We start from the raw sequence: 25,427 nt of genomic DNA, 5'->3' as shown, positions 1-25,427 counted from the left end.
TAGGGAATTGCAGCCATTTTTTTTCTGAAATGATAGTGAGGCAGATAGCTGAACACATCACTCATAACAACATGCTCATTTTGTGCCAAGTAATGTTCTGTAGGTGCCCAGTGTTTTTAGCATGCAAACTCTAACGCACATTAGGCCAGACTGTGATTGTTAACATACTTTTTATTGAAAGTACAGGGTGGCCTGGACAAAAGTTGACTGACACTTCCCCCAGCAATGACAAGTGTGTCCGTCGCGCAACCGTGACCGTGGTGGCATTCAACTTCCAGTTCAATCGCAAAACACGAGTAACGCCACTACTAGTCACAAATTCGACATTCGTCAAGCAATGACTTCAAAAGATGTTCCAGATAGCCCCCGCTCCGGCAGTCTAGGATGCGCAACAGCTGAACCTGCTGCTTGTGGTCAGCTTTCTTGTTGATCTCGTCAACGGTGACAGGTCCCATGTCAAGTCTGCAGGCAGCCTTGAGCGCTGGAAGGTTTGCTGGCTTGCCCACTCGCACGTGTTTTTTTTTCAGGCACAGCACGCAGCCCAGGGACGACAGGTCGGGCGAGCGCAAAGACAAAACACCGCAGTCTTAAGCTGATGTGCTTATCATGATTAAGCTTAAGAGAGATGCTCCTCCAACAGATCCAGTACAGCCTGTGCCGTGTGCAGTGCTACCCTGTCTTGCTGAAGCCCGTTCCGTGTGCGGTGCCACCCTCTCCTGCTGGTGAAGCCCGTTCCGTGTGCGGTGCCACCCTCTCCTGCTGGTGAAGCCAGTTTCGTGTGCGGTGCCACCCTGTCCTGCTGGTGAAGCCTGTTCCGTATGCGGTGCCACCCTGTCCTGCTGGTGAAGCCCGTTTCGCGTGCGGTGCCACCCTGTCCTGCTGGTGAAGTCCGTTCCGTGTGCGGTGCCACACTGTCCTGCTGGTGAAGCCCGTTTTGTGTGCGGTGCCACCCTGACCTGCTGGTGAAGCCCGTTCCGTGTGCGGTGCCACACTGTCCTGCTGGTGAAGCCCGTTTCGTGTGCGGTGCCACCCTGTCCTGCTGGTGAAACCCGTTCCGTATGCGGTGCCACCCTGTCCTGCTGGTGAAGCCCGTTTCGCGTGCGGTGCCACCCCGTCCTGCTGGTGAAGCCCGTTCCGTGTGCGGTGCCACACTGTCCTGCTGGTGAAGCCCGTTCCGTGTGCGGTGCCACTCTGTCCTGCTGGTGAAGCCCGTTCCGTGTGCGGTACCACACTGTCCTGCTGGTGAAGCCCGTTCCGTGTGCGGTGTCACTTTGTCCTGATAGAGCCACTCCTCGTCCCGAGCAATCGCGCGAAGTCGCTACAGGGTTGCCCAGAAGGATATTAAAGCGGTAGCGGTGAGCTACTCTGAGGTGGTGTTGATGGGATCCTCGTGCTGTCCTCAAAGCACGCCCTGCAGTCACAATCTCACAAATGTGAGATCACTGATGACTGTCATTGATATTGCCCATGATTTCCATTGAATGGCCATTCGAATGTCGCCACAGTCCTGATTATGGGAGAAACACGATTGTTAATGCTGAGTAACCTAAAGACCAACTTTTGTCTGTACCACCCAATGTAAACGGTAGTTTAAAATAAATATATTCTTTTTTATTCTTACCTTTGCACCTGATCCTAGGCCAGTGATTTGCTGTAAGTCTAGATTCAAGTGGTTTATTGCCTAAGAAGCTGTCTCAGATATATATCCCTTCGTCGTACATTTTGTTGTCGCATCACATTGAACAACCCTCCAGATATGGACTTCGTTGGCTATCGCGGCCTGACTTTGCGCTGTCCCAGGTAAGAGTTTTCTCGAGGAAAACACATTTTTATACAACAAATATTCGCCACTAAATTGCCTACAACTATGCGAAGTTTGGCGCGACTAAGTCACACCGCCCACAAATCATCCTGGAAAAATCTTCCGGGGGGGGGGGTGTCAAATTATCCCCCCACCCCAGCATGTGTAAATAAAAGGGCTGTTTTTTAGACGTGTGTGCGGCATTGTCACGCATTATGATAGAGGCGGCCATTGTCCTGCTTTGGTTTAGCTCGATCCCTTTGATTCGAAACATGTCTGGGGTGAACATCCACGCTAGACACCGCTCGTTGCGTGAACCTTAACCGTGCTATCCGTAAAATTGCGTGTCAGTGGAAGAGTTTTGCGATAAAAGCTTAAAAATCGGGGGTTCGAAAAAATGGTTCGAAAATACTGCTAAGGATTTCGTGGATCAACAAAAGCAACACTCAATAACGCAAGGTAACAGCTTCCTGCGTAAGCATTTCGCTTGTGTGAGACTGACAACTTTCGCCTTTTGTCACATTCTACTCGATGACACAAGGCAACGAAACGTGATATCTAGTCAATTCACTGCAAACGTTGTGAAAAGCTAAAAGGGAGCGTTCCACATCTGTATGGTGTTTTTTTCACTTAAATAGCGATGTTGGAGAGCATTCAATACAGGCCATAGCCCAGGCCTTCTTAAAACTTAAAGCTCTCTGGTCTCTGAGCTACGCGCCGGAAAAGATGTGCAGACCATTTCGTGCAGACTATTTCAAGGGTATCTGGGCATCCTTAACGCATAATTACGCCATTCAGATCTTGCCATTCCATTGTCCACGCAGCGTTCAAGGTCAGAAAAACTGAATTGTCGAGTTATTCATGTCTGGCTTTCGAAAGCACTATTTCCAGATACAACGGCCGTCCTTTGTTTTTCAAGAAATTTTGCATAGCATATGCGAACTTCTAGCACGTTACATTTCATGCTACATAGTACGAGAAATTATGTATTCTTCCTAGCTGTTACGGAAATAAAACTTGTCATTGAACAGCCTTTGGATGGCGCTGTAACCGAGTATGTGAATACAAAAAAACATCATAAACTCACGCATAAATATGAAAGAAAACCATGGGGAAGGACTAAAACACGAGCACATAACGATATTTGGCCAGGCAAACACTTCCAGTCCATGCTGACATGTCACGGTTGGTTGGAGAACTACAAGTGAATGCTATCACACAAATATTTCATGACGCAATCAATGTATGGCGTATGCAATTACTGGGCATCTTTTTGTCTAGAACAGTCTTTTCCACTTACGGGTATACTAACAGTTATAAGTGAGCTTATTTCATCATATCTGGTGCTTGCTTCAATGTCTTCAAATGAAACATTTCCCTTTGCCGTGGAACAATATTCAGCACGGCCCAGTCTTCTTTTGATGTCACCTGGCCATCAGAGCGGCCGCTGCCTCTGGCGGAAGGTTATCCCAGTCAGGGTCGATTAGCGAACGCCTGAAGAAAGTAAAACCCGCCCGCCACGCCACTGGTGGGTGAACCGGAATGCAAGCGCTCTAAATCAGTGAGCGAGAAGGCCTTAAGTATCCTGCGGGACAGGACGGTTTAAAGTACAGCTCAGCGGTGCATTTTGTACCTGGTTGTACCGCAACAAAATTATGTCGAGGAATGGAATCATCACATGTGTCTGGCGTGCTTCGGACCGAAAAAAAATGTCGGAGTGATGATGCTTGTTTTTTTCGAAGAGATCTGTCCATGAGCAGAGCTTTCAAACATGAGATTTTCTCAATACAGCTAGTGCTACATGGATAATGTCGTTTAACTACAACTTCCCGAAGGTCGATTATTCTAAATACGAAAGCCTGCAACTTACAGCGCCTAAATAGCAAAAGTTCAAGACCTTTCTTGCCCACACAGCATGCAATACGTGTCGAAGGCTTGGTCGTGATACATTTTGAAACGATCGTTCTGGATACCGCACGGTCATCGATCTTTACCTTCTATCTTATATATATATATATATATATATATATATATATATATATATATATATATATATATATGTTCATTTAGAGGATCGTACGGTTTGTTTGAGAGAGAGAGAGAGAGAGAGAGAGAGAGAGAGAGAGAGAGAGAGAGAGAGAGAGAGAGAGAGAGAGAGAGAGAGAGAGAGAGAGAGAGAGAGAGAGAGAGAGAGAGAGAGAGAGAGAGAGAGAGAGAGAGAGAGAGAGAGAGAGCGAGAGAGAGAGAGAGAGAGAGAGAGAGAGAGAGAGAGAGAGAGAGAGAGAGAGAGAGAGAGAGAGAGAGAGAGAGAGAGAGACAGAGAAGGAGAGAGCAAAGTAAATGAAAAATAACTGTATACATATGTGCACACACACACACACACACATATATATATATATATATATATATATATATATATATATATATATATATATATATAAAGGACGGATAGGTCGATTGAGGGTACACAGGTAAGGGTAGGTCGATTAAGGGACTAATTAGGTCAACAATTAAGGCGGATAGGGACACTCGACCAGTTCTGACTGCTCTGACTTCCTTCAAAACATTACAAATGTAGCATAATTCAGATAATGGGGCATTTCTCGGCTTTTCACAAGGCATCACAAGCTTTGGCCTGCCGACGTCACCTCATGACATATCGATGTTCGCAGCGTACAGATAAAACGCGTGACGAGTTGTAAGCAGTAAGTAAATATAAAATATCCATTTGTAAATCATTTCAAAGTCAGAGGGAAACAATGCGTCACCCCAGAAACCCTTTATTTCCAGACATTTATGTGTGCAACGCTGGAAAAAATGTCATTCGATCAAGCAATAGCACCACTTAGTTCGGTATTCCGTTTTTTTGACGATAAGCTAGGTGTAAGCCGCATCTGTGCGGTGTACAGACGCCGATGAGTGTTCCGGAAATAATTCTCGGCAACAAGTTCACTTTACAACAAGCTCTTACAGATGACCCCCAAAACGAACAGTAATATGGCCCCGAGGAAAGGACAATGAGCAGCCCGTCCACAGCTTTCGAGAGCGCGTTGAATGGGCCAGGCAAAAGTTGACAGCAACGCCTTTGCCGCCTCGAGTTCAGCTGAGCACACGTCCAATCATGCCTATCATTACCGGCACTTACAGGATGGAGCGAAGTCCTGAAATCGTCAAGCTGTACGAACAACAGCATGAGCAGACCGCAAGACCCTCACATAAAGCTCAGGAATAGAACGTTTACGATCCTGGGGCTGCGGCGCAGAGGCGGTTACCCTCGAATCAATACCACCGCCACGTCACGACTCCGTGCCCCAAGTCGCGTGAATGAGTGCCGTTTCCTGTTGGTTCTAGTGGCGGGTGGCGTTCGTCATGTTTCCCACGTTCGCCGCTGCCGATTACCTGACGGGCGCTGTACGTGCCTGCATGGCTCGCACGTGTCCGGTTTTCCTCGATTACAATTACGGTTTCCGCAAAATTGAAAGCGGCGATCGCCATCAAAGCCGTCTTTTCTACACGCATACAGCTCTTAGCGCTCGTCAAAGCACGTGAACTTCACGATGCTGTCGCGGTGCCGTGGCTGCGATTCGGGTTTACCGAACGGTGCGCGGTGTCAACGTCATTCGATGACAGGGTAACACTCCACGCTGCTTCCACGTGAATGACTTTGTATGATGATGCTGGGGCTTTTGGCGCGCGCCGACGGCCGAGGACCTTCTGCACCCACAACAAAGACAACTATTTACCGGGAGATATCTACAGTGGAGATCCTACAGTCAATACGAAAGAGAAAGGCTAGTCTGTGTGGATGACATTTGAGTCATCACCTAGGCTTTCACTCAAGTATGGGGTTCCCACAGGTCGTCCAAACTAGCGTATGCACTCTTCGGCAGAATGGGGTCATAAGGATGATATGTGGCACAAAGTAAGAAGCGAGTTGCAGTGTGAACGTATGAGTCGGTCGTCCCCGCAAAGCACAAACTCATGGGTCGGGTATGCATGCCCAATACGCAATCTACATTGAAGGGCCGCTTCCTCTCGCCTCATCCTCCGCGAGCACGACTAGCTAGCTACACCACTAACTAGCTTCATAACCCTTAACTTGCTACTAGCCATCGCGTCCCGCAGCTGCTGTCATTGGTCTCGTTAAAACGCAGTGATAGCGGGGTAAAATCCTTCGGCTGGCAGGGGGCCTGCGGTGCTCGTCCCGCCGCAGAGTCGGCTGGCTCGTCTTCCGGGATGCCGACGTGACTCGGAATCCAGCAGAGCCACTGTCATGATGGCATACCGCTGATTCCCTGATGTCACTGGTGCCAGGCGCCACTGCCCTTCCAAAGCGGCTCAACGCAGGGAGACACAATAACATGTCCTGTACGAGGGGACTGAGGAAATAAAAACCTCCCAGCCACAGAAGACCACTCAGAGAGTACGTTAAATGAGGTGTAAAGCCTCATCACCTACCACAGTATAACAATTTGTCCACAACACAGACCTGATTCCGACGCGAAAAACGAGGCATGTGCCGGTAGTGAGAACGATCGGGTCACTGCGCCACGCAAGAAGGCACAGCCAACGGCATCTGCCGTCTAGGAGTCATCCGTGTGTACGGTCATATATCCTTGATATGATGAAAGGTGTCCTAAAGCTTCGGAACGGAAGACGTTGGGATGGCATCTGTTTTGATCACCTCCGAGAGTGGAATGTCTACTGTCAGCGGAAACAACCGTCACGGAGCGGTTGGCAAGTGGTCTGAATGCAAGATGCCTCGCAAATGCAAGACACTGTCTTCAATAAGTGCACGCGTGCTCACACAGAACGGAGCGGCGTGCTGTACAGACCGTTGCGGAGCATTACCAGTGTGCTGCAGCAAAAAACCTGCCTAATACGCCGGGTATGATGGAGACTGGCGAAGCTCAACAGCATATCGCTCTCCAAGCATTTGACTGCGAAAAAACAATGGGTCTCATATGGTCTGCTAGCAGGCCCATCGTCGGTGACGTGCGAAACGCCCCAGTGGGGATATAGACCACAGTGTGATGGACGATGTCCAGAGTCCGCTTGCTAGAATGACACACGCTGTCATAGGTGAAACAAAGATAGTCAGGCCTGGTGCGAACCAGGGAACGATATCAAACTTAAAGCGTGCTTTTGTCTGCTCCGCAACATGTACGTGCAATGCATTCCGAAATGTTCAAAGATTAAAAAACCTCTTACGAAGCATTTGGAAGTGGTCCTCAAACATGAGCTGACTGTCACTAAGCACACCTAAGAGCTTGACTACCGGCTGCAACGGGACTGGTTCCCCATACCAGCGGACGTGCAGGTCTGGGCAGTGACTTCGAAGGCCACAGAAGTGCACTGTATCTGCTCTGACCGTTGAAAGACAAGCACCATTCATCGCACTCAAGCCCTCAGCTCTCAAAACGAGCAACAGCCAGCTGCAAACGTTGTGCCATGAACCGTGTACTCGATACACAAGACCCATTACAACGTCGTCAACGAACAGAAAATAACCAATCCACACCTGCACCTTGTCGCCGATGTCGTTGGATATGATGGCAAACATCATCAAGTTTACCACTCCACTTGGAACGATTCCAGTAACTCGGCGAAACCTTTCCAAGAATTGTTTCCTCACGAGGATTTTAAAGTACTGGTCGGATAAGACGTTTTGCAAAAAAAGTATCCATAGGACCTCGTCTACCGTGCTGAAAAAGCTTTACAAGAACACCATTGTGCTAGATGGCATCATACGCATTCTCAGAGAAAATTTCCCTACATGCTCATGTTTCTTAAAAGTGGCACGTTCCACCGTATCGATTTTGATGTGGTCCAAGGTACTACTGCCTACTTCTTCTTTCTGCTTTCTAAAACCATACTGCTCATTAGCAAAGAAATCATGATGTTCTAAAATGAAATGAGTCGACTGTTCGCCATTCTTTCCATTAGCTTGCATAGCGAAGATGTAAGCGAAATTGAATAGATCCTGACCGGATTCGCCTAGCTTTAGGATGGGGATGGCCACCACTTCCCGCCGGCCCACTGAAAAATCGTCGTTCACCGGTAGCGACTTAAAAACCGCGGGTCCCACTTCCGGTGCACTTAACTGTAGGTGATGTGACATATCCTTGTGGGTGTCATCGGGCCTCTTCGATACGTTACGTAGCGCGGTGAGTGCTGACCTCAGTTCACACACCGTACAAGGTTCATTGTAAGGTGACTGTTCAGGGGTCGAGAAGTCAACCCCGGACGTTTCAGAGTGGGCTCTGCGACGTCAAACCCGGGGGTCCGTGTTCTCACCTCCGCTGCGTTCCGACAACACGCGTCCGAGCTCATTCGCCACGTCAGCAGGGTGGGAAACATCTTGAACGCCCACCGGCAGCACGAGGAGCGAAGTCGAGCTGAGCTTCCCGGCAATGCGCTGAAAGGAAATGCTCCTCATTTAAAGACACTGAAGTAAGTACCAGATATGATGAAATAAGCTCACTTATAACTGTTGGCATGTTTCTTAATGAAAATGGTTACTCGGGACAACACAATCTTTCTGTTCAGTAAATACGCTCCGCCATACGTCGTTATTCGATTACGTCATCTGACCTTGCGCAACACTGATGGGGTGCCAATCGACAGCTCTAAGATTGTACAGTGTGATTGTGTAATTGTGGCATGACAAGTATTAAACGAGAATTGAGATGACCTTGCAGTGCTTGTATGCGTGATATTCGTCAAGTAAGTTTCATTTTTAACGAATTTTCCGTCACGGACCTTGCTCACAGAGCCAAAAATGTTAAATATAAGACGGTTACCGCATGCTAGCCAGCGTAGAAGGCGGTTTTATTCTGGCATACACGTGATAAGATAACACATTTCCCCCACTCCGATCAAGCAAAACTAAAATAAATCCCAGGCGACAAAATACACGAGCTTTGTACACTTAAAGACTACATTGTTTTCCAGGATGAAATACTTTTATTTAGTGGGGCTTTTCAGTTTGCCTATGTGGATTAACCCACACACTGTGCGATGGGGTCGGCTTTTGGTCTTTGTAAAATTTTAACAGCCAGGGGTGCTTATTACGCCGAGTCTATGGTTTTGATGCGCAAAAAGAAAATGATCGCCAATGGGATTCTCAGAAATTCCTTTTTTGCGCCTAGGACGTGCTCGGTGAACCGTAACCAAATGGGTATTTTTGATTCGCGAGCATATGATACACTTTCAGCCCTGCTCTCACATATGTAACAGGTTTTACAGTAAACAACACCAGATGTCGAACATTTGCTTTTCAAACCAGACACACACGCATTGCAAATTTGGTTACCGGATCAACAGACAGGTTGTGAGAAAGCTGCCTGGACTAGATTGTGCTTCAAAGTATTTTGGTGTTGTTTTGTTTACTTACATTTATTGCTCGGGTCTACAGCTTTGCCCTCGCTCATTTTCAGGAACTTCAAACCTCTTCGTTCCTCTTCCGTATTGCTTGACTTTGCTTTCGGATGTTTATAAATGTTAGTGTTAACACGCGCTCGGGTGGGAGGTCAAATTGCCCCCCCCCCCAAGGTTTTTTGAGAGTGACTTCCAAACGGCGTGGCGTAGCTACGCCCAACTTTGCACAGCTGGAGACAATGGAGTAGCGGATCGTCTGGCATCAAAACTTTGGATGTACCTTGCAAGGTCACCGACCTATAGCAGGTCAAAGTTAGGCCATGGTTTCACCGGGGGCAACTTCCAAGGAATCGCTCAATCTGATTCAACAACGGAGTGTTAAAGGAAGCGATGCATCTCTGAGATGCTTTCTGAGGCAGCACAACAATTGAATGAGCAAATTACGTTGACTTCAGGTCAGGTATGAAGGCCAGACCAAATTCGAAACCAACCTGTTTTTCCGTCATCCGGACTGGAACTCACGCCTGCACCGGGAGCGTACGCCGGGCCTCAGATACGGGCCCGACTCTCAGGACGAAATATTTCAGCCGTGAGATCAACTGAGCAGCCATCACCTGATCAGGCGCACGGCGCTGGCGGACCGTTGACCCGCTGATCCCTGTGACCCTGATCCTGTCAGCGTGGGACACGGTCGGGTGCGCGCTGACGGACGTCGCTTCAGCCCCCCGAAAACGCGCATTGTGCGTTTTCGCAAGTGCAAAACGCAAGTGCGTTTGGTGGCGATGTTCTCTTTCTCTCTGGCGTAAGAAGGGCATCTTCTATCAAATGCATTATGAGGTGAGTGTCCTCGGCCGCAGATCACTCACCAGGGGACTCTGACTTGCACTCCTCACCCGCATAATTTGAGGAGGCACACTTGTCGCACGCAGCGCCGTTGTGACACGTCGCAGGCCTGTGTGTGCCGATATGTCTCTCGTATGGACATGGCGTTGTCACTTACAGCATCGCTTGGGGCTTATTATGTACGGTCGTACCCTCACCCTTACGTTGCAGACCTTGCTTTCATTGCGGACATTTGTTTGGCTCAAAGCCAGCATAATGCTATTCGTGGGAACTGGGTTGGCCTCGATTCGTACCTGTGTATGACGGATTTCTGTGACGCCAAACTCCGCTAGACCGTCAACGATCACCTCGTTACTCACCCCTTGCAAATTAAGACGGCTTATTACGCTTCCTAATGCGTTCTTCGTTTTGTGTTTTCATTCCGTCAAAGATTGGGCCATTTCTGTTTTGCCTTCGACATCCCCAACGCTGTAAATAGATTGCTTCGCTCGCATCGCTTGTTGCGCCTCCTCTCTGCTCTCAAACTCCACGTCCAACCCTCCATCTTCAACCTGCCGCAACAACGCACTGATCCGAATCTATTGCATCTATTCTGGCGCTGGAAAGGTAACAGGGAATACAGAAACTTGTCCTCGCCGCGAAAAATTAGTACCCGGGAAGAGGGGGAACCGACTCCCCGCCACCTACCGGGACCGATGACATATCCGTCCGCTGCACCTGAGTGAAACGGGCGAAGGCACTGGTGGCCGTAACTGGGTTTGGGGTTCGAGAATATCTTAAGCAAAGAGAAACAGTTCGGCACCACGGCGCGCCACCCACCTAAGCCCAACTAAGGGACAGCCTCTCATCCAAAGGGAGGTGGTGCCGCTGGGGCTACCGCGGTGCTATGCGGGGCGAACGACGCCTACCATGCGGCCATGTGTAATCAAGTAGTCCTGACCGTGGTTCAGCGCGCCGCCCCCTCGTCCCTATAAGCCACCGCGTGCGGCCAAGCACCCAAGCGGAGACCCGCATAGAGCACCCAGCCGCAGAGCGAGCGACAAGCCGCTAGACCCGCATGAGGCCCTACTGGCTCCCGGAGATTCTAGCCAAAGTGGAGTGTTGGGGAGCGGGGACGCGAACTGGAGGGGCGGGGGGGGGGGGGGGGAGGGGGAGGGGCGGGCTGTGATCCTGATAAAACGAGAATGAGGAGTAGTGACAGGTTCGGATGCCGTTATGAATGTGTGGGGAGCTGAGGGCGGTGCCGAGAAACGCACGCGGTGGAACGGCATCTTTACATTAACGTACTGATACATCGTAAGCATATGGTCAGAACACGTAAAACTATTCCCCATTGTTCTCATAGCTGAACAAGCAACATGCCTGTTAAGTTCCGTGCTGCCATGGAGCGTGACATCGTTGCGGATTATGTAAAGATGAAAAAGTGCGATTTCAAACATTCGGGATTTTACTCGATGCAGACAGCTTGCGAGCGTCGGATAGGTGTGTATACACTATGTTCATCTTAAAATGGCCAGTAACTTGAACGGCATCGTACGCAAACGTCATTAAGCCAGGTGAAGACGTCTAACATGCGCAATGCAATTGCATTAAGAGTGAAATAAACATCTTTTGAATTGGCTTTTCAGCTAAACCTTGTTCTATTTTGACAAATTCCGTTCGGCTTTGCCACATTCTGTGCTGTGCTGTGCTTTGCGGGCTGTCCTTCGCCCTGTTGTCTCCGTCTTAATCTGTTCTGTCATCTCTAGAACCTGTCGTGTGTACTCGAACCACATCTAAAGGGACAAAATGCTTCTTAAATCCCTCAACCCCAGCCCACGTTGCCCTCAGCTCGCCTCTCAGTCCTGTCTTTCCGCAATCTTCCGCCGTGTGCTATCATCTGCTCCCCTGCCAGGTGCCATTATCTCTCTTCATGTTCCATCGCGCTGTCTCCTGTCCTGCGCTCTTCTACCCTGTGCGTTTTCAACGTGCCCCAGTTGCTGATCTGTCCTGGCCCCAGTTGCTGATCTGTCCTGGCCTGATGTACTGTTCTGTTGCCTCCTGTCCCACGCCCGGTCCTGTCTTCTGCCCTGTCACGCCGTGCCCGGTAGTGGCGGACACTCTGTGGAGGCTAGCGAGGGCCGACGTAACCTACCGCTTTCATGGGTGTACTGTCACAATGTTGAATACTGCCCAGATTTGGCAGGGGGTAACCTCCCCCTGCTTTCCCCAATCTGCCGACCTTGGTCATGTTATTTCAGTCCTCAGCCCTAGCCCCAACCCCAGCCCAGTTCCAAGCCCAGTCCCAGTCCCACTCCCAGTCCCGGTCCCAGTCACAGTCTCGGTCTCAGTGTCAGTCTCAGTCCCAGTCCCAGTACCAGTACCAGAACCAGCCCCAGTCTCGGTGTCAGCCGCGGTCCCAGGCCCAGGCCAGCCCAGGCCCCGCCGCAGTACCAGGTCCAGGCACAGCCGCAGTACCAGGCCCAGGCCCCACCCGCAGTCTCAGGCCCAGGCCCAAGCCCAGGCCTAGCCGCAGTCCCAGGCTCAGGCTCAGCTGCAGTACCAGGCCCAGACTCAGCCGCAGGCGCAACCGCAGCCTCACCCGAGTCACGTGGTCAACAACCTAACGCCGCGCTGATCACGTTACGCATGCTACGTGGTCAAGGGATCAAGGGTCGTGGTGGAAGGGTACAGGGGCGGGATAATGATGTCCATGTTGGGTGACTCCAAAACGCCAAAATAGGCCTTCTAAGATTAGATAATGGGGCTTTACGGGGCGGATGGATCATCGACAATTCAGAATGGAATTAAACTGTCAACAACGAATAATAGACGTTCTACGGGTCACAAGTCTCTATGTCATAATGGGTCATTCACAGGCCAGAATAGGCCGTCTTCAGGCCAGAATGATCCCTCTTAAGGCCAGGTTGGCCCCTTTACAGGCCAAAATGGGCCCGCCATAGTCAATAATGGGCCGCCTACACCTTAGAATGGACCACTGAGGGCCTGAATGAGTTCTCCTCATGCTCAGAATTGCTCTCTTTTGGTCAGAAGGATAATAGCCCAGAATGGGTCTTCAACGGGCCAAAATAGACTTTTGAATGCGGCCCCCAAGGTTTCAAGTTTGGGGGATGGGTGAACTTCGCCCAGTACCCTCCCCCTCCCCGGTTACTGTGTCCTTGTTTCGGTGTCATTCCCTACCCTGGGGTTGGCGTATGGCCTGGTGGCCACACACGCTCAAAATTAAGTCGCGTTGTTGTATGAAGCCTTGGCTCGTGCCGGTCCCGTTCCGTTTCACTTATATGCGTGGAAGACCCAGGTGTACGAGCCATGTCACTTCCGTGCTCGACATACGCGTTAATTTGTGCAACAATCCTGTGTGCACAGCAGTAGGGTCTGGGAGCGAGTTAAAAGGCTTCCCTACATTGATCGTTTTGCAGCACGTGTTTGCCTGCAGTGAAATTTAAATATCTCCCTGAATAAACACGCGCTCCGGTTCCGTCGCGGACGCAGGCAGCTTTCCAAGACCACCTGTCGGTCACGTGGCCACTCGTGTTCTAAGGCTGCCAATGATCAGCCAGCCGGCGCCGCCGGTCGACCAGCAGACCGGCGCGCACGGCGCCACGGCCCAAACGAAGCACATCGTATTGCATATTTATGCCATGTGACTCTGCTGGCTAGAAACAGACGGAGAAAACTGGCATTAAGCAGAGAATTCTGATAAGCTGCATCTCTTCTTGCTTAAAAAATGGTGTCCAGCATAAACTGGGCACCCTCATAGACATATTCATCAATGCCCACCATCACTCGTAATCATGAATTCAGTCCAAAACTTCGAGTCTTATAAAGCCAATGCCCTCTTGATAATGTCCTCTCAAGGGAGTGCTCACGATTTGTATGGGGTTTCGAACTGATAAAGCCATCCTGAAGATTATTCGATGCAGTTCACAGCTCTGTTCTTTTTTAAGACCTTCTTGTTCTTCTCAAGACCCGCTAGTTTCTGAGCTACACGCCCGCGAAGATGCCCAGACCATTTCGGGTGGACGATTTCAAAGCCCCAGGTATCCATGATGCAATAATGAGGTCATTCAAATCCTGTCACTTCATTCGCCCTGCGGCGATCAAGGCCAATACAAATATAATTGCCTAGCCGTTACGTCACCAGATCTAACAGCCGTCGATTGGCTTCCAATCATTGTTGTGCAATGTACGATGACGTAATCGAGCAATGATGCACCAAGGAGCGTATTTAGCAAACAGGGAACTTGTGCCGTTAAGAGCAGTTTTTCCCACTTACAAGCATACCAAAAGTTAAAAGAGTTTGTTTCATCATATTTGATGCTTGCTTCAATATCTTCAAAGGCGAAACATTCCCTTTCATGGTTGCAACGGGAGGCATCACAATCATACTGCTGCATACTTCTCGGTGCATGCCCCAATGACCGCATCAAGCTGGCACCGTTCCCCATGTCGAACTGGTCGTCAATGACACCGTTGTACGAATAACTGTCCACGCTCAAATGCAGGGTCGAGGCCGTGCGTCAGCTGATTGTCACCAGCTGGCCACGGCGGGCGACCAAGTGGGCTGCGTGACCAGCTGGCTCGGTCATCACCTCCTAATGGGGGCCGACACACCTGAGCGGCGGCCGGAGCCTGTGTCTGGCCAGAGGTGCCTCAGGCCAGGCACCACCAACAGCCGCTATGGGCAAGGGCCGTCAGGTAAGCACGCCGGCCGTATGGGCTTGGACTAAGCGCACAGCAGGGTGCGTATCTTTGGACCGGCTTGGTACAAAGTTGTTCGGAAGGCACGGACCTGCTCTGGAATGTCGAGGCAGTGACGGGTCGATAATTGCTGTCGGCGAAGGCGACCGGTTCGCTCTTGTTCGTAAATATGACGTGCTTCGTGAATCATGTGGAAACTAGTAGAGGCTACCCGTCTGTCATTTCCACCGCAAAGTGTGCTAGACTCTGCAACATTTGGGTAGCGCCGTGTGCTATACTTTCCAGGCCAGGGCTGAGTGGTCGCCCAAACTTGATGGCAACCTCACGCTCAAAGGCTACGGTGCCGCTCGCTACCAGACCTTTCCCATTCGATGCGGCATGGTTGATTTCTTGTTACTTCCAGAACATGGTGGCCTTGGGTTAGGTCAAAGGTCGCGAGAAAATTCCGAAACCGCCAAAACGTAGTTAGCAGGCAGCATCCTGCTTGGAAGTTTCGTTGACTCTCACCTGACCCTGGGTCACCATGCTCTAGAAGGAGTGGGCTATCGTTCACGACGCATCGGTTTATAAAGGGTTCGTGGCAATCGGTTCCACAGACTTGTAACATTAACAAGTTTGGTCGGTCTTTTAATCCCTGCCATTCTCCTATTATCGCAGGCAAAATATCATCTTTAGATACCCCATGTAAACACTATGCGATGTATGCCTGGGATCAGTTACCGCTATGTATGCTGTATGCATGTATGTATATACTCATGTTTGAAGGGAGTGTCCCACATTTGGGGCATATTTCAAAAACGTACTCTAGTGAAACCTCGCGGCTACTTGCGTCTAACGGTAGCACCGGGCAGTGCCACTACAGTACAGTCAAGACGTTATAAATTTATCGACTTTAATTATGTTTTGATCCAGATAACGCTGGCAACGCTTTACACCAGCACTACGCTTCTCCCTGCAGACGCAACCACCGTCGTCATGACAACTACCGTGCGTACCACTGTTGTTGCGAATGAAATAATGTTTGAGATTGGCTCAGCGGGCAAGGACCTGTCACCGAGAAGCACATTGATTTAAGTTTGAACCAGTGCGTCACATGGATCATGTGACGCATTCCCAAAGCCAAAGTGCGCCTCGAAAATAACTATTGCGGCAAATACCATAAGGGAGAAAACAAAGCCATAGGATAATGTTTCGTTGAATTCGCGGGATAATAGCTTCACGATTGCAGATATTTTTGTCTAAACAGAGTGTTTCAAGTTTTCAGAGCATTCATTACACACATATTTTTACTTAAGTGTGTTGCAAGCATTGCAGAGCACACACGCTGGAAAAACAAGGCAAATGGAATGTATTGCTTTACAGTAGCAAGCGGTGAGTTAAATGGGGTTTCTCTCGCAGGGTCGGCTACTTCGAATCCAGATTATGAACTATTCAGATTCCGAGAAAACTGGTTTACAGATAAATTCGTACACGTCTGATGCAACATTAAGTGAAAAGCACAAGAAATGGAGTGCTTTCCTTAGAACACTCCAACATATAATAGCTAATAATAGGCAATATATAATAGGCAAGTAATAGGCAAATAAATAGGCAATATCTCACAACGATCCACAAAAAATCCACAGAAAACTTACCTCAGGATGAACACACACACTCACCCAAACCCACATACACACCCACACCCACATTCACACCCACATCCACACCCGCAAAGACAAGACAAAGACAAAGACAAAGACAAAGACAAAAAGAAAAAGTGAAAGAGGAGCGATTCTATACAGGAGGCGCCGCTTACCCGCCTCCGTCCTCACGCGTGGGAGAGCTAGATCAGTGTAATGACGGATATAACACGAGCAAAGAGAACATTTGGAGGCTGTGTCTAGGAGGCAAAAGCTTGCGGTTCGCCAGTAACTCGCATTCTCTGGAGCAAGCGAATAGAGTTATATTGGTAAAGTTGGTTGCCAGTGGCCCAGCCTAGCTTAGCGGGCACGTCCGAGATTCAATCAAATTTGTGACGGCCGGAGACAGCGTTTAAAGTTGTCTCTGTTCAATTCACATACGTTCACAAAGTTCGGTATCTGTATCAGCACCAGTATCAGTATATTGGAAAACATCCAGGCGGCGACTATTACGGTTTCAATTCAAGGCCATTTTTCGTGTTATATAAAGGTGCAGTATAAGAATGCACACACAAAAGGCATACAATAAAATGATATGAGCAATAGTCAAAGAGCTAAAACGGACCTATCAATGCAATATGGGCCGGATCAGATCAGTGGTCAGTGGCCAGTGGTGAAAAACATGTTACGAATGGCGGTCTTAAACGCGTTCAGTGCCTTGGCATCACAATGATAGGCGGTTCCAGGCAGCTGCGGCTCGATGCGAAGCCGCCCTCCGTGTGGCGGTCAGTCGGTACCTGCGCCGGTACAGACTACTTTTGTCCGAGGCGCGTGTTTCACGGGTCGAAACAGCGGCGCGTGGGACAGGAAGCGCGCGGAACTCGTGAGGCGTGCCTACCGCCTTCAACGCCTTATACATTTAAATCACGACACGGTACGCCACCCTGGCTTCGATCCTCGGCCAGCCAAGGAAATGTAGAGCCGGAGTTATTTGATGGTGCTTTTTGGAGCTCGTAATTACTCTTGCAGCAGATTTGATTGTTTTTTTAAAAATTTTGTATAGCTGAATCTTGATCTCCCCACCCCAGACGCACTCACAGTAGGCGATATGAGGGAACACGTACGCCTGGATAATGATTTTGAGAAGAACTGAGGTGAAGCATTGCCGGAATTTGTACTGAGTAACGAGGATTGCATTTTCATTGCATTCTTTCGCGACGCCTGAGAGGTGTTCACCTCATGACAGGCCGCATTCAACCATGACGTCGAGAATTTGGATGCTGCTTGAGGCATGCACAGTCGAACCGTTTACTTTAAAGTTGAAGTCAGCTGATTTTTTAGGTTTGACCCAACTAACATGAAAGCAGCTTTCGTTTCGTTTGTTTGGTGAGAATTGGCGCTGAGCCAGTTCTGAAGCCCACGGATGGTAAGTTCCAGTCCGGTTTTGAGGTTGGCGAGACCCGCTCCGTCAGAGAGGGCGCGCCGCCCGCGTGCATAGTGTCGTCAGTGTAAGAGATGAGGCGGCCACAAGTCAAGCGTCCATAAAGATCATTGGTAAACAAAATGAACAAAATTGGACCGATGATCGAGCCCTGGGGTACACCGCATTACGGGGAGAGAAGCCATCTTTCGAGTCAAAAGTTCAAGATCTTTTGGAGACCAGGGCAGACAGAAGGTTATGCGGGGTGGGGTGACGCGCGTCCGATGCAGATACCATCCTTTTTTTGATGGGGGCAGAACGTGAGAATCCCAGGTCAGGTACTTGGCAAACACTACGCCAAGGTTTATCACGGTGGGGCCCTCCTGCCCTGCACCCTTGTGAAACCGAACAGTAACGAGAGCCGTGTCACGACAATTTTGACGGAAATCACGGACATGAGTTACGTTCAACTGGTATTTGCTTTCAGACCGTAGGAGTGGAATCAGATGTCCAAGGACTCTACATTGGCTGTTCCTTTGTGGTAATGAGCTGAGGGAGGGAGTCCTTTTCAGACACCAAAACTTAAATATTATCAACGTACTGGATCACATGCGCATCAGGAGCGAGCAGGAGCTTGTCGCTGGCAGATATCTGGAAGAGGAATGGGGCTAGGGCTGATCCTTGGAAAGTTTCGCTTATCACGCCCGTCAGTGGATGTTTGAATCGGTTACCACGCTCGTCAGTAGACGCTTGAAGTTGCTTGAGAGGAAGCTTTGTGTAGTCGATCACATCGAAGGATTTGGGTGCGACCGGAAGGCGGAGAAGGGGAAGTTCCTGGAGGTCGGTGGCGATAAGGATATGTTCGCATACGGTGAGGAGCGCGGTTTCTGTGGAGAGATTGGGGCAAAAACCGTTCTAGAACGAGAAAAAGGGATTATTTTCGGCCATTTAGGAGTAGAGATGTCGCTGCACCACCATCTCAACAGCTTTTGGAGCCGCAAGAATAGTGTAAAGCGGTCTAAAGTTTGAGGCATCTGATGGGCTTCCGAGCTTGTAAGTGGGATATACTCTGCGATGTTTCCAGGAATCAGGAAATTCATATGATGTGAGACAGATGTTAATGATGTAAAAGATGACATGGACAATAAGCATGAGGCAAATCTTGATTACATTAATGCAAGTACCGTTTGGTACACATGTTTTTTTAATTTTTCGTAGAGGAGAGGGCAGGATGGAGGGAGTCAATGGCCATGTGGAATTTAACTGGCCCAAATCCCCCCCCCCCCTCCCAAGTCATTCCTCTTAAGGTCAATAGTCAGTCAGAAGTAAATAGGTCAGTCAGGTCAATAGGTCAATAGGTCAGGTCAATAGTCAGCCAGGAGTAAAAAGTCACGCCCGTGCTTAAAGAAAAGCCACAGGCGCCAATCCTGCGTAAACGACATGGGAGTTCAACGGGCCCCCCTTCGCTCGAGCCTCGTCAGCGACGCGGGGCCCACCCCATGTTACTGGACAAGTTAACTGAATCACCTGAAGCACGCTGTGGATAAGGTTAGCTGCCATTGTGAATGGTATTGAGCAGCGTACGCGCGTCACCTGAAGCACGCAATAAGTAAATTATTTTTGATTGGTCAAATAAAGTGCACTTCTTTGGTTCAGGTATGCGGTGGGCGTACCTACGCTGGCGTCTAGGTTGTCGTTTTGCACGGCACAAGCGGGGTACCGCATGCGTGGCAGCCAGACCTAAGAGGTGCTGACGGCTGGCATGGTCTTTGTCGTGCGGCAAAGCTTAAGTATGCTGGCTTCCGTTAAATTGCAATATTTTGCAGTTGCGGCAGGGCGTATTTGAAGAGGAATGACTTGGGAATTTGGGCCAGGTAAATTCCATTTAGCACGCGAGCAAAATGTGCGCATTTCGCCAACCTTACTGGCATACCGACAGTTGCACACAACGTCCATTTTCAGTTGTTTTTTTTTTTTGGTGAGCCGAAGTGTTTTTTGTTAAAATTGTGCAGGTTGAGCAGAGGGTTGTAAGAGCCAGAAATATTTACGGCACGCATGTACGGAGTGAAAAGTGCACAAGCGTGCTGGTGATTCGCTGCGAGGATCGGTGAGCCCGTTGTGCTAATGGAAATGTCCGTTTTAAAACCCATAAGAATGCCATTAAGAAACACGTTGAGCAGTAGTCAAGCCGTTGAGGACAATTTCATTTTGATGTGCAAACGACGACTAATTTTGGTATCCCTGCTTGTCGGAGGACGCTGATTTACTCGAATAGCGCCGGTGCACGAAATTTAGGGTCGCAGATAGAGGGAGATCGTTGGGATTCTACGTGTAGGTAGCTTTTCAACGATACTTATCGCTATGAAGAATGTCGCAGCAGTGAGTATTCGACCAGCTGTGAATAACCGACCTTTCAAAATACAAGGACGGAGCTTTTGACAGAATGACTGCATTACAATTTCCGACATGCAAGTAATGCAGCTGTGATAGCCAAGCGATAACCGAGCACAGGCCGTCGTTTGGACTTTTCACTGGGTCATTTGCAGGCCGCATCATAAAAGCTTGGGCTCGATTCGTTAGCTATGCATTCCAGCGTTATCGGTTCACAATGCTGGCTTTCAAAAGAGCTCAAAAGATGTTTTGCGACCATTCAGCACGCACCCTCATAAGGTGATGATTAATATAAAATGTCCTAGATTCCAAAATATTGACACAAACATCGGGTATGAGGGAACAAGCTCACTTTTAAGTATGAGTATGCAAAAGACTGCTTCAGATAACATAATTTTACTATTTGATAATGACGTGCTTCGAGGGCATCATCCTCGGGTTGCGTTACAAAATGTTTTCATGCTTTATGACGTCAGGGCCGCTGCCATACTGACCGTGACAGAACAGAGTTTAAGTCTTAAGAAGACTATAATATAATAGATTTAGACTATGTTAGATTATTTTATTATTATCATTACATAAATATAATTAGACTAATAGACTATAGTAATAATAACTTTGAACTGCAGGGAGTTATCTTAAAATGGCTGTCAGTTCATGGACGCATTTGTTTTGGCGGCGGTGGACTCGGCGGCGGTAGCATGATTCTGGCCTCATGAACCGCTAGGGGCAAGCGTCATCCGCTGCACAGACAGCGGGTGTACACATACAAGCACCACTGTCACGTGACGCCATTTACCAAATTTATGGCGTTAATTAATGTATGCGCGACTGAACACTGAAAGTTAAACATTACAGCTGAACACGTAACAATGACATTGATAACATGCCATTCCATTTTACGACCCGCGTAAAATTTGCAGGCCTGCAACTCACTGCCCTCGGTTTCCACTGAGCGTATCTGAGTTGTGCCCCTCCCGCTCCCCTGCTTGAAGCGCGTATACGTAAGCCGTACCTCTGGAGCCACCGTAAAAATCAGGATGGCGTGGGCGCGTTGACGTACACAGCCCACGCGCAGGTATGGGAGCCAAGGAAACTACGGAAACTTGTTAGGTATACGTGTGCGTCCAAAGAGATCCAAACACCAGCAAACTACCCGTGTTTAGCAAAGATAGTTAAGTAGAGACTGACATGGGCGATGTTTTGTACAGGCCGTGAAACGCCATACTGTAAACGAAAGGGAGTAGGCACAGACAATGAAAGGAAAGGAAGTGGACACATGGGAAGATCCACCCATTGGCTCCATCGCTTCCAGCCCCCCCCCCCCCCCCCCCCCCCCCCCCCACCTCCCCTGGAAAACTGGATTAACAAGAGTTGAGTTAGTGTCTTAAAAGTGGTCACATATACCCCAGGTACACAAAAATATAACATAAGCATAATGACGTTGCGTGGGACAAACTGAGGGACAAATCGCGTTTGCCTCCGACCCCCCCCCCCCCAAAAAAAAAGATTTGTCGTCGTCGTGAACAGTTTGACCTGGGGCGTGCAGATCCCAAAGTGATAGGACAGATCTCTCTTGCAATTGAAAGCCATTTGCGTGAAGCGTCGTTCGTGATGTTCGAAACTGCAGGTTCTGTGCGTAAAACTCGCCAGTGTTTTTACGCGGCTTATCTTACCTTACTCGCGGTCCCAGCTGTTCATAAAAATGAACAAATCAGAATGGAATCTAGCAGAACGGTCCAAAAATTAACAAAACTGCCGATCCTACTCTTGCCTGTATTTCGGCACACATCTACCCACAATAAAATTGCAGCTGACGGACGTCGATGCGTGAAGATAAGATCGAGAACATACCATACCGGACTTGTCTGTCTGGCTGTCCTGTCTGACGTCTGATACGGACATTTCTGACGTCTCAAAAGCGGCTTCTCGCTCATTTCTTGTGGTTTTCTTTCTTACTCATTTAAGTACAACTGCTGCACCTTAGAGTGCTTGACGCCATACAGAATGTAGGCATCCACTGCGACTCCGAGCTCTGCCGGAACCGTTTCAAATATTTGGTCGAGCGTGATCTGGTGGTAAATCAAGTTTTACACCGGGGAGGGGATTTTGTGGTTAACTTGGGTGGGGGATTTAACGACCACTAATGGGGATCATTCCCTCCCCATCCAACATGTTAAGATATGCCCTGAATTGCATGCTGCTTTTAAGAAAGATAGGGCGCTTGTAAGATGCCGTGCGATTTACCACCCAAATTTTGTTCGGTTCTACTGAGCGAAGATTCTTTGGTCGCGAGGCATGAAACCAAAGCAAATCTTGTCGAAATATTTTTAACTCGTGGGCGCTCAGTCCAAAGTGAGCATTCCGCGGGCATGGATGCAAACGGTGCTGAGCCCGTAGCCCATCGATAATTACGCGAAGATGACTACCTCAAACAGCTCATCCGAATTATTAAAGACGCAGCCGAGACGACGCGCTGATCTCACCATCCCAACCCAAAATACTCTACCAAGTTACCTAAGTACACTGTTTACTTTCGATCGGAAGGACGCAGATCTTCGTTTAAATGCCGCGGCGCACAAACGGGCTGCAAACTGTTAGACTGACATTTGCACCAGCGACACCTCCCCGCTGCGAACTTACGCCAGCCAGCTTCTTTACTTTGCAAAATGCTCACCTGCCTGCCTCTTGTCCGCTCTGCTCACCGACCCCGCACCAGCTTTCGCTACCCACGCCGCGTACGAGCCGGCCCACAGCGCGTCTCTGTCGCAGATCCTGGGCTCGGTGGCTGCCAACGGCTTCCTGACGGCGTACGGCCTGCTGGAAGGCTACACGACGCCGGCGCTGCCCCAGCTGCGGCGCAGCGGCTCGGGCCTCGCCGTCAGCGACGAAGATGCCTCCTGGATCGGCAGCATCTTCCTGCTGGGTATCGCGCTGGGTACGCCGCTGCAGGGTCTGATGCTAGCGTTTGGCCGGCGTCGCTCGCTTATGCTCGTCTCGCCCGTCATGTGCTTGGGCTCGCTGCTGATGACGTTCCCCACCAGCGTTGAGATGCTGCTGGCCGGCCGCTTCCTCAACGGCCTGGGCATGGGATCGGTGCTTCCAATGGCGCACATCTTCATCAGCGAGACGGTGGCACCAGAGCTGCGCGGCGCGCTGGTCGGCTCTGGCATGTTCTGCATCAACGTCGGCCTCATCGCTGTCTACAGCATGGGCTTCTTCCTGACGTGGCAGCAGATCGGTGGCGTGATCGCCACCTTCTACGGCCTGTACCCGCTGGTGCTGTGGCGGCTGCCGGAGACGCCCAACTGGCTGGCGACGCACAACCGCGACGAGGAGGCACACCGCTCGCTGCTCTTCTACTCGGGCGACCAGGGTGCTGAGGCCGAGCTGGCGCGTATTAAGCAGCGCAGCCTGGCACACAACCCAGACCTGCCGCCGCTCGGCGAGGTGCGCCAGCGCGCCTTCTACATGCCGCTCATCATCAGCATCACTGTCACCATCTGCAAGGCCACCTCCGGCACGCCGGCCATCCACCTCTATAGCTACGACATGTTCCTGGCCGTGGGCGGCAACGCCGACCCACTGCTGGCGTCTGTGGTGAGCACGGCGCTCAGCTCGGTCGGCTCCGTGTTCGCGTTTGTGCTGATGGACCGCGCCGGCCGCCGGCCGCTCTTCATCCTGGCCATGTTCACGTGCGGCGCCTGCTGGGTGACGATCGCGCTCGCCGCCATGTTCATCCGTGACCCGATCGCCACCGACTGGGTGGCCATCCTCGGCTTCTCGGTGGCGCTCTTCGTCTACAACATCGGCATCGGCCCGGTCGGCATGGTCATCATGGGCGAGATGATCCCGCTGCGCTACCGCACTGTCATCTCGCCAGTCCAGTCAATGATCATGTGGATCTCCAGCTTCGCCATCGGCAAGACGTTCTTCCAGCTGCGCGATGGCTTGCACTTTTACGGCCTGTGCTTCCTCTACGCCAGCACGTGCCTGCTGTTCACGCTGCTCGGCTACCTGCTCGTGCCCGAGACCAAGGGTAAGACGCTGTCCGAGATCGAGGAGCTGTTCGAGAAGCGTGCGCTGCCCGCCAGCCGCAAGGCGAGCGTCGAGTACGGCGTGTTGGGCAACGGGGAGACGGTCGGGGTCAACGCGGCGCCGCGGCCGCCCGCGTACGGCACCGAGGCGACGCTGCCCCAGGCTACCCTGCCGACCCACGACAGCGGCGGCGACGGGGAGAGGGTGACGCAGACCGCGTGACCGGCGCACTGTAGGAGGCGGCCATGGGCGGGGCTGTTGCAGGCTGCACGACCGCCACGTGGCCGAACGAAGCTATTTAGACAACGTTCACACATGAACGCTAACCCACGCTGCGACGCTGTCCGACACACTGCGCACTCTGCCCGTTTCATTACAGAACGCTCTTGACGTCACAGGTACCCCGCAAGCACGGCACGGGTCACCCCGAAACCTGACGTCACAGGTACTCCACAAGCGCGGCACGGGTCACCCCGAATCCTGACGTCACAGGTACTCCACAAGCGCGGCACGGGTCACCCCGAAACCTGACGTCACAGGTACTCCACAAGCGCGGCACGGGTCACCCCGAATCCTGACGTCACAGGTACTCCACAAGCGCGGCACGGGTCACCCCGAATCCTGACGTCACAGGTACCCCACAAGCGCGGCACGGGTCACCCCGAATCCTGACGTCACAGGTACCCCACAAGCGCGGCACGGATCACCCCAAATCCTGACGTCACAGGTACCCCACGAGCGCGGCACGGATCACCCCAAATCCTGACGTCACAGGTACCCCACAAGCGCGGCACGGATCACCCCAAATCCTGACGTCACAGGTACCCCACGAGCGCGGCACGGATCACCCCGAATCCTGACGTCACAGGTACCCCACAAGCGCGGCACGGATCACCCCGAATCCTGACGTCACAGGTACCCCACAAGCGCGGCACGGGTCACCCCAAATCCTGACGTCACAGGTACCCCACAAGCGCGGCACGGGTCACCCCGAATCCTGACGTCACAGGTACCCCACGAATGCTGCACGGGTCACCCCAACTGCTGTAAAAAGGTACAATCTTGCCAATTAGGATGCTCTCAGTCGTACAACGTAATAACCTAGCGCTCCATACGCTAGCTGGGAACGATGAGCTTGCTCTTTAGAGAACATGCCGACATCGAACCGTTACGTTAATACATTGCCAATAGGCGAGGAGACCGAGCTGCGTTTTTCATCCCGGCCGCCGATTCA

General features: G+C 50.6%; 1 protein-coding gene across 2 annotated transcripts; it reads left to right on the top strand.

Moving 5' to 3' along the window:
- The first annotated feature begins 14,682 nt into the window (after positions 1-14,682).
- Positions 14,683-25,395, top strand: LOC119101198 (solute carrier family 2, facilitated glucose transporter member 8). Of its 2 annotated transcripts, XR_005094514.1 has the most exons (3): positions 14,683-14,722; positions 22,928-24,591; positions 24,827-25,395. XR_005094514.1 is itself a non-coding variant. In XM_037224490.1 (2 exons), exons 1-2 carry the CDS (start codon positions 14,705-14,707, stop codon positions 24,413-24,415), a joined length of 1,506 nt encoding a protein of 501 aa, XP_037080385.1. In that variant the 5' UTR covers positions 14,683-14,704; the 3' UTR covers positions 24,416-25,395. The 2 variants fall into 2 exon arrangements, 1 of the variants encoding a protein (XP_037080385.1); XM_037224490.1 differs by having other exon boundaries at positions 22,928-25,395.
- The last annotated feature ends 32 nt before the right edge of the window (positions 25,396-25,427 follow it).

Source organism: Pollicipes pollicipes, unplaced genomic scaffold (genome assembly GCF_011947565.3).
Source record: "Pollicipes pollicipes isolate AB1234 unplaced genomic scaffold, Ppol_2.1 Scaffold_4881;HRSCAF=5763_pilon_pilon_pilon, whole genome shotgun sequence".
In the NCBI taxonomy this organism is placed as follows: Eukaryota; Metazoa; Arthropoda; class Thecostraca; order Pollicipedomorpha; family Pollicipedidae; genus Pollicipes; species Pollicipes pollicipes.
Note: the sequence above shows the minus strand (reverse complement) of the source record. Positions and strands in the feature narration are given on the sequence as shown.